The sequence below is a fragment of the Lasiodiplodia theobromae genome (genome assembly GCF_012971845.1).
Source record: "Lasiodiplodia theobromae strain AM2As chromosome Unknown scaffold_34, whole genome shotgun sequence".
Taxonomy (NCBI): domain Eukaryota; kingdom Fungi; phylum Ascomycota; class Dothideomycetes; order Botryosphaeriales; family Botryosphaeriaceae; genus Lasiodiplodia; species Lasiodiplodia theobromae.
Window position 1 is genome coordinate 346,152 of NW_023336513.1, and position 12,873 is coordinate 359,024.

Here is a 12,873-nt window from a genome sequence, read left to right on the forward strand (position 1 = left end):
CTACACGTCGTCCATACCGGTCAGCCTGATCCGAGCGCGTTATCCACCGGCCCCGTTCACCGCCTGTGCTGAGCGCGCAACCGCACCTATCTCCGCCAACTCCATCCAGCCATTCCAGCCCGCGTTTATCCTATACACCGCGCACGGCAATCACCCAAATGGCCGATTCAGGAGCAGCCGCGGCCCCCAAGCCCAGTAGCAGCGTGAAGCTGGTTCTGCTTGGCGAGGCTGCCGTCGGAAAAGTACGCCTCCTGCAAACTCCGTGATAACGCCATCCGCGGCACAATATTCAGCATGCTGACGCCTGCCTCGCCTGTAGTCGTCCTTGGTTATGCGCTTCGTCAACAATGACTTCCAAGAGAACAAGGAGCCCACCATAGGAGGTCCGCCGCCCTCCGCCTGCAATGTCTTCCCATAGACTGACCCCCCCGTGCAGCCGCTTTCCTGACCCAAAAATGCAACCTCCCCACCCGCACCATCAAGTTCGAGATCTGGGATACCGCCGGCCAAGAACGCTTCGCTAGTCTCGCCCCCATGTACTACCGTAACGCCCAGGCCGCCCTCGTCGTCTACGATATCACCAAAGCCTCCAGCTTGACCAAGGCCCAGCACTGGGTTGCCGAGCTCCAGCGCCAGGCCAGCCCTGGCATCGTCATTGCCCTCGTCGGAAACAAGGCAGATCTGGTGGAGGCTGACAGTGGGGCTGCGGATGCGGAGGAGATCACTTCCCCTGTCACCCCGGAGGCTCCGACCGAGTCGGCGGATGGTACTGCTGCTGCTGCGGAGGGTGGTGCCACGGAGGAGGGCGGTGAGGCTGGTGCCGAAGGTGCTGCTGCTGCCACCGAAGGAGCCGCCGCCCCCGCTGCCGCCCCAGCCGCGGCGGCGGAGGACGACGACAACGACAGCGATGCGCGCAAGGTCGCCACCAAGACAGCCAAGTCCTACGCCGACGAGGAGAGCCTGCTCTTCTTCGAGACCTCGGCGAAGACGGGCCAGAACGTCGCCGAGGTTTTCACCGCCATCGCCAACGCCATCCCGGAAACCAGCCTGAAGGGTCCCCGCGGCGTCGGCGGCCAGACCAGCTTAAACAGGGGAGACGATGCGCGGGTGAACTTGAACAGCGCGCGGGATGCTCAGGGCCCCAAGGATGGGTGCGCTTGCTGAAGCTGAAGCGGGACGAATTGATATGGGTATACGAGATTAGGAGTAGTCCGGATAGACAAAGGGGTGGAAATAGTGATTACCTCATACAGATACGGCATGACGAAGGCTTTTACGATTGGAACAACCCACACTGATGTTCTCCTTCTCTCTTCTCTCTCCCCTTCTACCTTTTTCCCCCCTGGCTCCACGGCCGTGTAAATGCTTTTCCTTTGCAATGTTTGAAGGCATTGAGTTGGAGGCAACACAATCAATTGTATCTCTATGCTTGTGTGGACTTGGAAATGTATTGGGGGTTCCATTGAGAAATTAGTGCTTTATTATCTGCATTTTGTCTTTTCACTCTCCCGTTGCCAGATTGATGTTTGAAGAAACGCTGCTGATCATGCCAGAACCTTGTTTACGCCTATAGGAGATAGCAACATAGATGCGCCTAAATACAGATGGTCTGATCAACCACAAAATCAACAAGCTGGACCCACTTACTAATATTGCAACAAAGTCGGGTAGTTGAAGCTCTTGTCCGGATGCATTTGTTCATATATATATCGAACATTTACGTCCGGACAAGAGCTTCAACTACCCGACTTTGTTGCAATATTAGTGGAACCGACCTTGTGAATGAGCGGCAAGGTACTTTGTGTTACAAAGCGAGTACTTTGGGCTCGCATGTAAATTTTGTGCAAAACACTGAGGTGCACCTTCCAGATGTCTTTGACGCTCCTGCCAAATCCCTCATGCGCCTTCCGTATCCTTCCCAAATCAAGCGCACGGGCGCCTCATACCCTTTCCGCGCCCGTTTCACGAGGTATTTTCTCGCCCTATGAGCAGACCTTACAGCGCTTTCGCACGAGGTATCCATTCTCTTTGGCATTCGTTACAACATACATAAAACTTCTCGCTCCAACGCTCCTTCCTCAACACAAGTTTCACCCCAGCACATCTTCATATCCGCCGCCACCGTCATGTCAAACGGCACCAGACTTTTATCCGTGGAAGACTGCCTGAAAGGTATGTCAGCCATGAGAGAAAGGCTTGAACACACAGCCAAGGAAGAAGACATGGAGCTCGATGTCCGAAAGCTCCACAGTGACTTTCGCGATCTCCTTGGTGCCACCCTTGGCACTGCGCGCACCACCGGTCCCGGTTTGGGCAAAATCAGGCGAGACAAAACCTTCGAATATTTCCGAGCGTTAGACCAGGAGATGGCAAATAGAGGAAGAGAAGTGGAAGAAGATGTTGGGGAGGAGAATGAGAGGTCAGACTCATACTCATTGCCTGACCTCACAAAGCAACAGCGTCGCTTGCTTGTCAATCTTCCTGCCGATTTCATGGTCGTCAATGATGACTGGAGATACAAAGTTCATGAGTACTTCGGAGACGAATTCAGCCAGCGCATCGTACGTGTCCCAAGTAGTCTTGTTCTGGATCACCGCTAATATCTGCGATTTCACAGCTCGATCTTCAGAACGTCCCTCCCACAACCAGCGTCCCAAGCTTGAAGACTCAGCTAAAGCCCTGGCAAGCTACTGGTGCTGCCAAGATCAACTTCTGCTGCAACGGACCGGAGCGTGGCTGCATCTTGGGAGATGGAATGGGCCTCGGAAGGACCTTGACCTCACTCGCATCCTGTGCACTGAACGAAAAAGAAGGAGAGCCCTACACCGGGTTCAATCTTATCTTGACAACGAGCACGTGCCTTAATCAATGGAAGAGCGAAGTGTCACTCAACTTCGGCAAGGTAAGATACCACGTCCGGAGACCATTCGAGATAATCTTGCTTACAAAGTTACCAGAAGAAGACCATCATCCTCACCGATCACAGCATGGGTGCAATGCAGCTCTTGGAGCAGCGTCCTGTGTTCGTCATCACCACGTATCAGTTCGTTGTTGATCAACTCCGCAGGCGCAATGCGCACCTTGGCTATCGCGAACTTATCCTAAGGAGGGGCAAAGCAGCAGCCGACAATATCGTGACCATGAACCACATCCGCCAACTGCCTACACTATCCCTGTTCTCTGACATATACCGATACCTAACTGGCTACATGGGAATCAAACGTTTGATTGTGGACAGGGCTCAGAACGTCAAGAACCTGAGCAGCCAGATTCACCAGGCTATCAAAGAACTTCGTTATGAGTCGATAATTCTCATCTCTGACACCTTCATTGCGAACAGATGGGACGAAATCTACGGGTTGATCGATCTGATGCCCTGCAAGCCTTTCCCGTCCGTTCACCACTTCCACCATGTTTTCAGCGCCAAGGGCGGGACTGAAATCGCCCGCTTCCCTGACCTTCAGCGCAAGGACGTACTGATTAAGTATTTGATGTCTTTCACCATTGCGCGTCCCGCTTCTCTGTTGCAACTTCCCAACGCGAAGAAGGAGAACATCAGGGCTACCGACGAAGGCTTCTTCGCTGCTCTCCGCTATCAAGATGACCAGGCGCCGAAGATTCCTCACATCGACGTCATCTACTGGGTTATTGCGGGACTGGAAGGGCAGAGTACTTGAATGGGGAAGGATGATAGTGGATCTTAGCATGCATCGCTTATGCCACAGCTCGAGGCAGGGTTAAAAAATGAAGACAAAGTTAATATGAGTAAAGTGCACATAGTGGGGGGAGCTGAAGCTCATGTTCGGACGCAAGTGCTCAATTTAAAAAGCAACATCCGCGTCCGGACAGGAGCTCCAGCTACCCATCATATGTTTTCTTTTTTGTTTTTTTTCTCGAGGAATTCCAAATCGTATGAGTATTGGGTGGTTGTTTTTAGCGTAGACCAAAATGATGGATCGACCTTACCAGAGTCTGCATCTTTTCGCTACCACGTGCCCTGATAAGCCAGATTCCAAAAATTTCTGCCCTGAACAAATGCACAGCAAAGATTTCTAGCCGCTAGAGAAAGGACCAGGACGACTCCGACGCAGACACTCAGGACGTCCCGGCTGACAACAAGAAGCGAAAGAAGGACGCAGCATCTTCAAGCCCGCCACCGCCAAGCGATACTCCGTGCGTATGCCGCCTGGGACTCGCCCTCTCTTCGCCAAGGATGATGGAGAGCAAAATGGCCGAGACGAAGAGGAAAAAGAAGACGGCCAGATCCAGGAATCGTTAGCCACAGAGAAACCCAAAGACGAAAATTTCCCCACCGGCGACAAAAATCACCCTACTCCCCCCAAGCTCACCACCTCGCAGTCCTCCACCACACAACAAACCACAGCAACAACCAGTCAGCAGCCGGTCATCAAAATGAGCTTCACGGCAGTTTTGCAGGGAATTTGTTGCCTGCGCCTTTCCTTCCTCTCCTGCTCCTCCTCACACAAAATCAAATGCACAACAACTCGACAAGATATGGTACCAGAGACCATAACTGTGCCTGATGATTTACCATGGCCATATGGGCCAGATCTTTTGTGAGAAAAGCAAGTACAACAAGTGGAGAGTTTTTGGTTTTTTTTTTTTTTTCTCACAGCCGATGGGGCACTAAAAGCCCGCCGCCGCCAAAGCCAACAAGACTCATGCCCGATATTGTAATGGATTGGCGTTGCATTGCCTCTATCAACTAGTAGCTGCGATGCCGGATTCACCGCAAAGGAGTATAGTGCCAGCGTTGATTTCGTCCGTGACACGGCCACCGGCTTTAAGGATGATGGTGCGCAAGCTATCTCTGCCTTTGACTCCTTTTGTTTGGCCAGCATGGCAGAAGCCGTAGCTGAGAATCTCCGTACCGAGCCAACGTTTTGATTCGAGCTCGTCGTGAAACTCTTCTCGCTTGACGGCTTTGTCGACATTTCCCACGCGAGACCGTCGCGAATTCGAGAGCGGCGAGAGTGCTGCAGCACCTCACAGATAAAGAAAACAGGATGATCCAAGATTTAAGTGGCGGCAATCTCGAGATTAATGGCCTCCATGAAGACTGAATTAGATTCTCCTAGGCTCTGACAGCGGAGGCCGTGATGAAATTGTGATTGAAATTAGGCGTTTGCTTTCGGAAGAGAAACCTTGAAGCGAGGTATTAGCTTTAGCCATGGATCGAAGGACGACATGCATCATTCATAGCTGGAATATGTAAAGTATTCATCTCTCACAAGTAGAAGACGGAAACTGAGGGATCTCTCTTTCGGAAGCTTCTTCTTCTACCTCCTTAGCTTCGGTCAGAAGCACTCCCTCTGGCACACAGCGTTGCAAGCAGGCTTCTCTGCGCATCCCTACTTTGGTGACGATGAGGCTATCGTCGCCACGGCATTGGCACTGGATGTCGATCAAACATTACCGCGCTATCTCTGGCTTTCATTCACTGCCGACACCGGCACACGGCTCTCACTCATCCCATATCTCAACCAAAAGTTTAACATCGTCATCAAGGATAGCAACGGTCTCACTCGCTTGGCGACCGTAACTTGGGTGTGTACAATCTTGGCAGAGCCGGAGAGTCCTAATCCCATTATACTCGGTTTATCTCGCCCCTTGGCTCTGGAAGTCCCCGGAGAATACCTCAACAGGAGCCTTCTCCATGCTGTATGGAACTACGCTACAGATTAATTACCACCAGACAGTCTCCTCAACCATACGTTCAACGAGCCTGATGTCAGAAACACTAGAACCTCGTCATCGCCATCATGGTCGCTGTTGTCGGCAGCGGCAGCGAGAGCAGGTACGGCCGCGGCTATGGCGGTTTGAGGAGCTGGCGAGCATGTCACATCAGGCAAAAGAGGAACACGTAAAGAGCCAACTTGAAAACTGTACGTTAGGGGTGGACTTGAAGCTAATATCCGGACGTATTTGTATAATTTGAAATTCTACATTTACGTCCGGACGTTAGCCTCAACTGCCCAAAAATGTCCAATTTTCTCTTCACATTTCCCTGAGAATGCAGCACGGAGAACTGGATAGCTAAAGAGTGAGTTTACCATGCAGATATGCTGCGGAATTAGATTACATTATTATTTACGCATATTTACATGCAACTCCAAGTGGTAACGTCCATGTAAACACTATCCCACACCCTGTACGGATGCAAACAAGGACCTTGTTTACACCCGTAGCAGCAAAAACCCGAGAACGCCTTTGATCCTGCATCACTTCGTCCCACCTCGGATGCTTTATCCAACCTCAGATGTTGACATCCATAAAAAAACCGTCCAAGTCCGTGCATCATGCGGGTGTAACCAAGATCCTTGTTTGACTTGATAGCGGTGAAGAGTCCCGGATGTTATTCCGGAGAACCGTTGACACCTCCTGCATTGCTCCTCTCATCCCGACCGTCACCATTCTGGCCGCTGTTGGCACACACACAACTCAGCAAAGTCTGCAATATTGGGAATTCGGGGAACAGGGGGGAGGAGGTTGGGGGTTACTGACTGCAGCACGCGTCTGACATCCGCCCTGACCGCTCGACCGGAGGCAAGCGACTTGTAGGCGGCAATGAGGAGGATGCGAGGGGGTCCGTTATGCGGCAGCATGGTTGCAAATGAGACGAAAAGCAGCAGCAGCAGCACCTTCTCAAAATTGATAGTTATTTTTTGCTTTTTTTTCTTCCTTCTCGTGTGTCCGTCCCAGCCGGGAGGAAGCGGGTATAATATAGTACAAGTTGCAGCAACAGCAGCAGCAGCCGATCAACCCTACCCCAACGGGGAGAATCCGAAAAAAACCCTTCTGCCTGCTCTCACATGCAATGCGGCAAGGGACCTCCCCGTGGAGTTGCGTCCATTCTCAGATGATGGGTGGGGGAGGTCGTAACTCCGTGGCAGTGCGGGATCAGGTCAGATCACGCTCAATCCCTCCCCTCTCTTCTCGTGCAACCGCGTTTTGCTTTTCGATCCCCATCCCCCGACAATTGCCGGGGGAATCGGACGATAATGCCCCCGGCACTTCGCGGGTCAATTCCTGCCGGGTGAGAAGATGCGTTGAGAAAGGCTCGAAACTGGTGTGATTATGACAACAGGGCGCTGGTACGAAATTGGGGGGGAAACGCGGCTGTTGAGGCTGGAGGCTGGCGTTATGTCGTGATGTGAGGTGACTATACTGATGAGAAGGGAAAAGGAGGTGCGAAGCTATGTTGAGATGGCTACCGGTGCTCGTCTTCATGTTTATTGCTTCGGAAAATGCAGAATCTCAAAGTGAGGCTAGACTCTCGGTTGCGTCGAGCTGTGGTGGTTCGGATGGGCTGATGATGGTGGTGGCTTTTGGCGAAAAGTTGTGGCCGCATTCAATCTTCAGAAACTGACCAAAGCACGGTGGTTGGCAAGAGAATTGGACTTTCCTGAAACTTGCTTACAAGAAAAAAAACAAGCAACCTGCTCGCATGGGCAGTTTGATGCAATATCCGGATGCATTTGTTCAACTTCAAAACTCACATTAACCCCCGGGTATTTGCTTTAGCTGCCCCAGAAAGATCGTATTTTCTGCAATCCACCGTGGCATCTCCAGGGATCGGTGTGGCAGTAGATTTCCGATATGCAGCGCGTCATCGCGGAAACAACTCATTGTAGTACGGAAAAAGCAGCTTGGCCATGCACGCTGCCACGTCCAAACCGGCAGAAACTGCAACCAAACGGTTAGGCGCTCCTCGTCAACCCCGCTCTTCAAGGATAATTGCTCCGGGTTCAAGGAAAAGAGACGTTGGAAGGATCCTTGTCGCAGCAAGCGCCAGCCTGCTGATTGAGCCACGTCTGTTGCTTTTTCCAGAACAAACAATCAAACTTTATTGAATTGCCGATGACTCACCACACAACAAGGGGAGGCGCATTATCGTGGGGGAGGGAGGGGGCAGAGAAAGCTGAATGCCCTCCCCTTTGGAAGCTTTTCTTCTCGTCAGAAAAAAAGGTTGCGCGCGCTGCATACTATAATCCTTACCACACGTGTAAAGCATGCTGATCATGCGGAGGGATCACCGCACCGAGTGCCTCAGATTCACCATCCCTTCATATACACCCGCGCCCGACATCCGACTGCCCTCAGATAGAGAGCGACACCCGATCGTTGCCGCGCGTTGCCGAATCCGAACCCTATCGTCATGAACCCTGGTGATCGGGAAACTCACTCTCCCCCATGGACCCTTGGTCGTTTACCGCAAGGGGAAAAGGATCACCCATGTATCCCGAACTTTTGATTTACACGGTGCCTAATTAGAAGGATGCGATTGAACGGCAGGCCTGAAACGTCGTCGGCATCAGAAACACGTGAGGGGTTGGAATCTCGCAATTTCTTTTGCTTATTGGACCGACAATTCCAACACGCTATGCCGGTGATTCTACAAGAAAGCGCTAGTGTGAAAGCGGGACGTCTATGAAGGTGGTATTTTGCGATTATCGGTGGCGTAGTACGAGAAAGACGTCAGCCAAGCAAACCGTGTGTGTCCGAGTGGTGTCCCAAGCTTCTCTACTCTTCAGCCCAATGTCCAGCCCCTTGAACCACCACTATTAGACGCCAGGCATGCCGATGACCGCACGGTACGCCGGAACGCCACGCGGGAGGAAGTAGATTAGCCAGATGGCAGAGAAGGCGACTAGCAGCCCGGTAAACTTCTCGAACCAGGTATGGAAGAATGCGGCTGTCATTAAGAGCATCCACCAGCTGAGCGCCATGACCCCCAGTGACACTTTGACCCCGAGGCCAGGGTCCTTCTCGTCTGCGGCTGCGCTGTACGCATGGCTCTCGCGCTGGGCCTCAGCGCCCGCCGTGCGTGTCTTGCCGTCGCCCATGACGATCCTACGGCCGTCGCGCAGACCTTCGGCGCGCAGCACGGCAGGCAAGATCTCCAGCCAGAGAAGAAGGCTGCCCAAGATCAGCAGGAAGACATGCCCGCTGATGTCATGGCCCCCTTTCCACACGCCACCGGCGACCTTGCACGTCACGGCCGTGATGTACTCGCGAGTGTCAGACATGGCCTCGCGTGCGCTCGGGTCGCGCACCAGCTCGCACTGGCCGCCGGTGAAGCGGAAGAGCATGTCGATGAGTGGCGGGCCGAAGAACCACTGCGTTACGAAGACCCAGGCGAGCGTGACCAGTGCCCAGCGCAGCACACCGCGCGCCCTTCGCGGCGTGAGGACGGGCCGCATCGGCGGGCCCAGGCTCGGGTGTGTTAGCAGGAACAGGAACAGCGCGCCCGTCGTCCAGGCCCAGCCCTTCTTGACAAAGTAGACATTGAATATGTTCTTCTTCTGCGCAAAGTACGAGGGTGCCTGGTCGACAGGGTGCGATTGCGTCGTGGCGCTGTAGGGTGTGTTGCGCGTCGTCGGCGAGACGATAGAGAAGACGGAACCGAGCACCAGAGTGGCGGGATAGATCGACAGGAGGAGGAGCTCGAGGCGTGTGGGCAGGAAAGGCGAGCGCCGTGCTAGAGATGTGCGGTGAGGGCTTGTGCTGTCGTTCTCCATAGTGGCGGCGGTCGGAGGCTCGTTGTAGCTGTCGGAGCTGCGGGACGGCTTCCGTCGAGCAGACATGGCTGGGTGGCGTAGGTGTTGGAGGGGAGACAGAGTCAACGAGGTGCTGCTGCCATTGTCAACTCGACTTCTTTCAGAGATGACGTCGCACGTCTCGCGGTCACGTGGAGGCGACGCGCCGCACGTGAGCGCGGCCGTCTGCACGAAATCTCAACTCATCATCCATTGTCAACGCTGCAAGGCGTGCAAAGTCGAAACAGACGTGTCTTCTTGATAAACTCGTCGATGCAGCTCTGTCTGACGCTCAAATTGGCAGGAGACGGGTGAAATATCAAATCGTCTTCCTCACACACTCGCGTCTCGAGTTAAACGATGGTTGCGTCCTCCAGCTAGAGGTTTAACGTCAAACCCAAAAAGAGTTGGGTGTCCGCCCTACGAGGACGGGATGCCGCTGCTTACCCCTGAGGGTTGCATCGAAAATCCTCCCCAGCCTTCCAGAAGGCGGATCCTTAGCCGGCCACGCGAAAGACTGGAATCAAGCCACGGCGCCCGACACGGCACACGCCCGCCCGCCCCTTGATCCAGCGCCGCGGAAGCTAGGCTTAATCGCAGAGAGGCAGAGGGCTCTCGATCCCCTGACTAAGGCGTTCGCTGCCGCTGCGACGCGGCACGAAGTCTACCCCAGACCGGGCGGACCTCATTGGGCCGGGTTGGCGGGCTTCTGGAAGGCGGCGGGCGGGCCATGGAAGCTGTGGATAAGGGGCGATGGCGACGGTAGTATAAAGCCGTGGAAGGCCCGATAGAGCAGCTCGCTGCAGGTACGCTCGACCCCATCCCGCTCGCGCCGCTGAGCGTTCTTATCTGAAGAACGCAAACACCACCAACACGACCGCCCACCCGCCTGGAACAGGGCGTTGACAGCACCTGTAAGGCTGCGCTTCGTCAAGCACGTACCCGACTCAGAGCCTCTGCTGGCCCAAGCCGCCGCCTCCAACAAGCCACGTCAACCACTTTGCTGAGCCGCTTTGTTCTCTGGGCCTTCTGGAAGCCGCGGCTGGGAGACGCCGCGCTCAGTGCTGATGTGGCTCGAGCGGCGGTACGCCGCAAAAGTTTCGGGCCTAAGCCATGGGCGGGAAATCATCTGTTGGCCTTTCGGGCATGGAGACCGGATCCTGCGCGCTGGGAGAGCGAGATGGTCGGGTAATCCCACTGTCGGTGGGTGCCTGCGGGAAGTGGAGACCTTCGCCGCTAGGGCGCAAGCGCTGATGTCCCTGCAGTAGTTCCAGGCTGCCCAGGCAGTCCATCGAGCTTACTCAGATAATGTCGCCGATAAGGTGAATCCTTGGTGAAAAGCAAAAGTCTGGTGACAATCGCCTAGTAGGAGAATGTAGTCGAGTGCGGGTGAAGATGGCGGCAATAAGCTTACGAACGCGGAACGCTTGTTGCGGAGCCGGCGGCAGGGATGGCGTTCACTTCGCCATGGTCGACGACAAACACTTTCGTAATTGCCTCTGCCTTAATATTGCACCAATCATCTCGGACACGAGTCTTGTGCGAGCAAACGGTCGTACGTTCAATACTTTTGTTGGGCATCTCAACGGCACCGAAGAAGCTGTGTTTGATAGCACGTCTTTGTCACACAGGCTCAGGAAGTCAGCTGTCGTTCCCTCACCAACGGGTGGCGCCTGGGGAACACAGCAGCTGGACGCACAGTTTCGAGATTCCAGATCCTGCTGCTACCCAAGAGCCAGATGCCTGGACAGCCGCATTGGGCGATCGATGATGAAAGGCAGCAGATGAACATGGGCTGGATTGGGAAAAGGAGCATCAGGATTGCTGGCCTGGTAAAAAAAATTTTGCTCACCGAGCTTTGAGTCGCTCAGCCTTGTGCGACGACGTCCCGCAAGCCGGGCGATTGGATCCCGTGAGCCCCGAGAGGGAGGGACAGCGATTGACCTTGCGCAGCGCCAGTCGTTCCCGGACAAGCTGAGGTCTGAGCGGGCGGAATGCGAGATGGACCATATGGCGATCGCCGCAACGGCGGAAAATTCTCGAACAAGGCGGGCTCGCTAGCAATCTCTGGCCGCTCGGCCGGGCCGCGACGGGCATGCCCATCGCCAAAGGGTCCAGCGGAGAGGCGAGCATCAGTGTTGCTGCCCGGGGGGATGATCAAACAGGCAGCAAATGAGCGCCATCGTCAGCCAACGGTGCCGCATCCAGCGCGATCGCCGTGATCGCCAGGGGGATCCCAGAGGCGGGCTGGGCTTGGGATGAAGAAGCCAAATGACGGACTGGCGCGTGAAACGTTGCTCCCAGAGGCCAAGGCCGGGCCGTCGTTTCCCCTGCGCAGCCTGCGCAGCTGCGACGCGTAGGCGCCCGAGTGGCTCGCTGGACCTGGTGCGTGGTCTCGCGAGCGTCGATTTGGGGAGGCTGAACATGGGATGGAATCTGTAACGGTGTCGGCGCATATGCAAGACGCCTCCTTTTCGCAGGGCAGCGGCCCACTGCCACGTGCGGCCGGGATGCGACGTCCTGCACAGCTGATCGCATCCACCCATCCCTGTGTTCGCTTCCGCCGGCTTGGAAGAGCCGATGCAGCAACCTTGGAGCTAACGAAGCCTCGCAACGTTCTCCCGCGCTTCCGGCCATCCCCGCAAGCGCAGCAGGGCCGGCGCGGCTGGGCCAGCTTTTGTTTTTTTGTTTTTCTGGCCGCTGGATGTGACAGCGCGATGCCGCGGGGACGGCGACTCGTCCAGACGCCAGCCACCACGCGTTGGCGCGCGGCGCTTGACGTACGCTATCCGAGGCGACTGGTCGTCTGCTCTTGCGGCCGTTGGCGCTCGCGAGACGCTCGCAAACGAAGAGGCGACGGCGATTAGGTTGGCGGGCGCGGTGCAAGCCGCAGTCTATTCGCGACTCGGTCGCGTCTCAGGTTGGCCCCTATTAGGTATCGTCATACCCCAACGGCTGCCCGTTTGGCGAGCAGTTCATCGAACCAGAGCAGCGGGCAGGGCGCCGCAGAGCGGCCGATTCCTGGGGAAGAAGCGAGAGGGCGAGAAATCGCGCGCGGGCTGTCTGTGCCTCAGCAGTCTTTTGCCGACGGGCGATTATGACCGGTCAATAAGTTCAAGACAGTCAGTTTTGGGACTTGGGTGCGTGCGACCCGGTCCAGCGCCCCCGTCCTTGCAGAACAAAGGCGCGGAAGGATAGGCGCAGCTTCCAGCGCGGAAGGCTTGCAGGCGCATCCGGCAGATGCGACGTGTTCGAGCGATCAAAAGGCAGATCCGTCGTCACACAGGCAGCGCAAACCGGGTCCGCATTGCTT

At 55.2% G+C, this 12,873-nt stretch overlaps 3 protein-coding genes across 3 annotated transcripts; 2 read left to right on the top strand and 1 right to left on the bottom strand.

Annotated features, from left to right (window-relative positions):
- Nucleotides 1-158: 158 nt before the first annotated feature.
- LTHEOB_9903 (Rab GTPAse) lies at nt 159-1,164 on the top strand (the record flags this gene model as incomplete). Its single annotated transcript, XM_035519542.1, has 3 exons — nt 159-242; nt 320-383; nt 437-1,164. 3 exons carry the CDS (start codon nt 159-161, stop codon nt 1,162-1,164), a joined length of 876 nt encoding a protein of 291 aa, XP_035368486.1.
- A 962-nt stretch (nt 1,165-2,126) lies between these two features.
- Nucleotides 2,127-3,677, top strand: LTHEOB_9904 (Global transactivator; the record flags this gene model as incomplete). Its single annotated transcript, XM_035519543.1, has 3 exons — nt 2,127-2,561; nt 2,618-2,902; nt 2,958-3,677. 3 exons carry the CDS (start codon nt 2,127-2,129, stop codon nt 3,675-3,677), a joined length of 1,440 nt encoding a protein of 479 aa, XP_035368487.1.
- Nucleotides 3,678-8,585: 4,908 nt separating this feature from the next.
- LTHEOB_9905 (FAT storage-inducing transmembrane protein) lies at nt 8,586-9,608 on the bottom strand (the record flags this gene model as incomplete). The annotated part of the gene is made up of 1 exon (XM_035519544.1): nt 8,586-9,608. The coding sequence occupies one exon, from the start codon at nt 9,606-9,608 to the stop codon at nt 8,586-8,588; it is 1,023 nt and encodes a 340-aa protein (XP_035368488.1).
- Nucleotides 9,609-12,873: the final 3,265 nt, after the last annotated feature.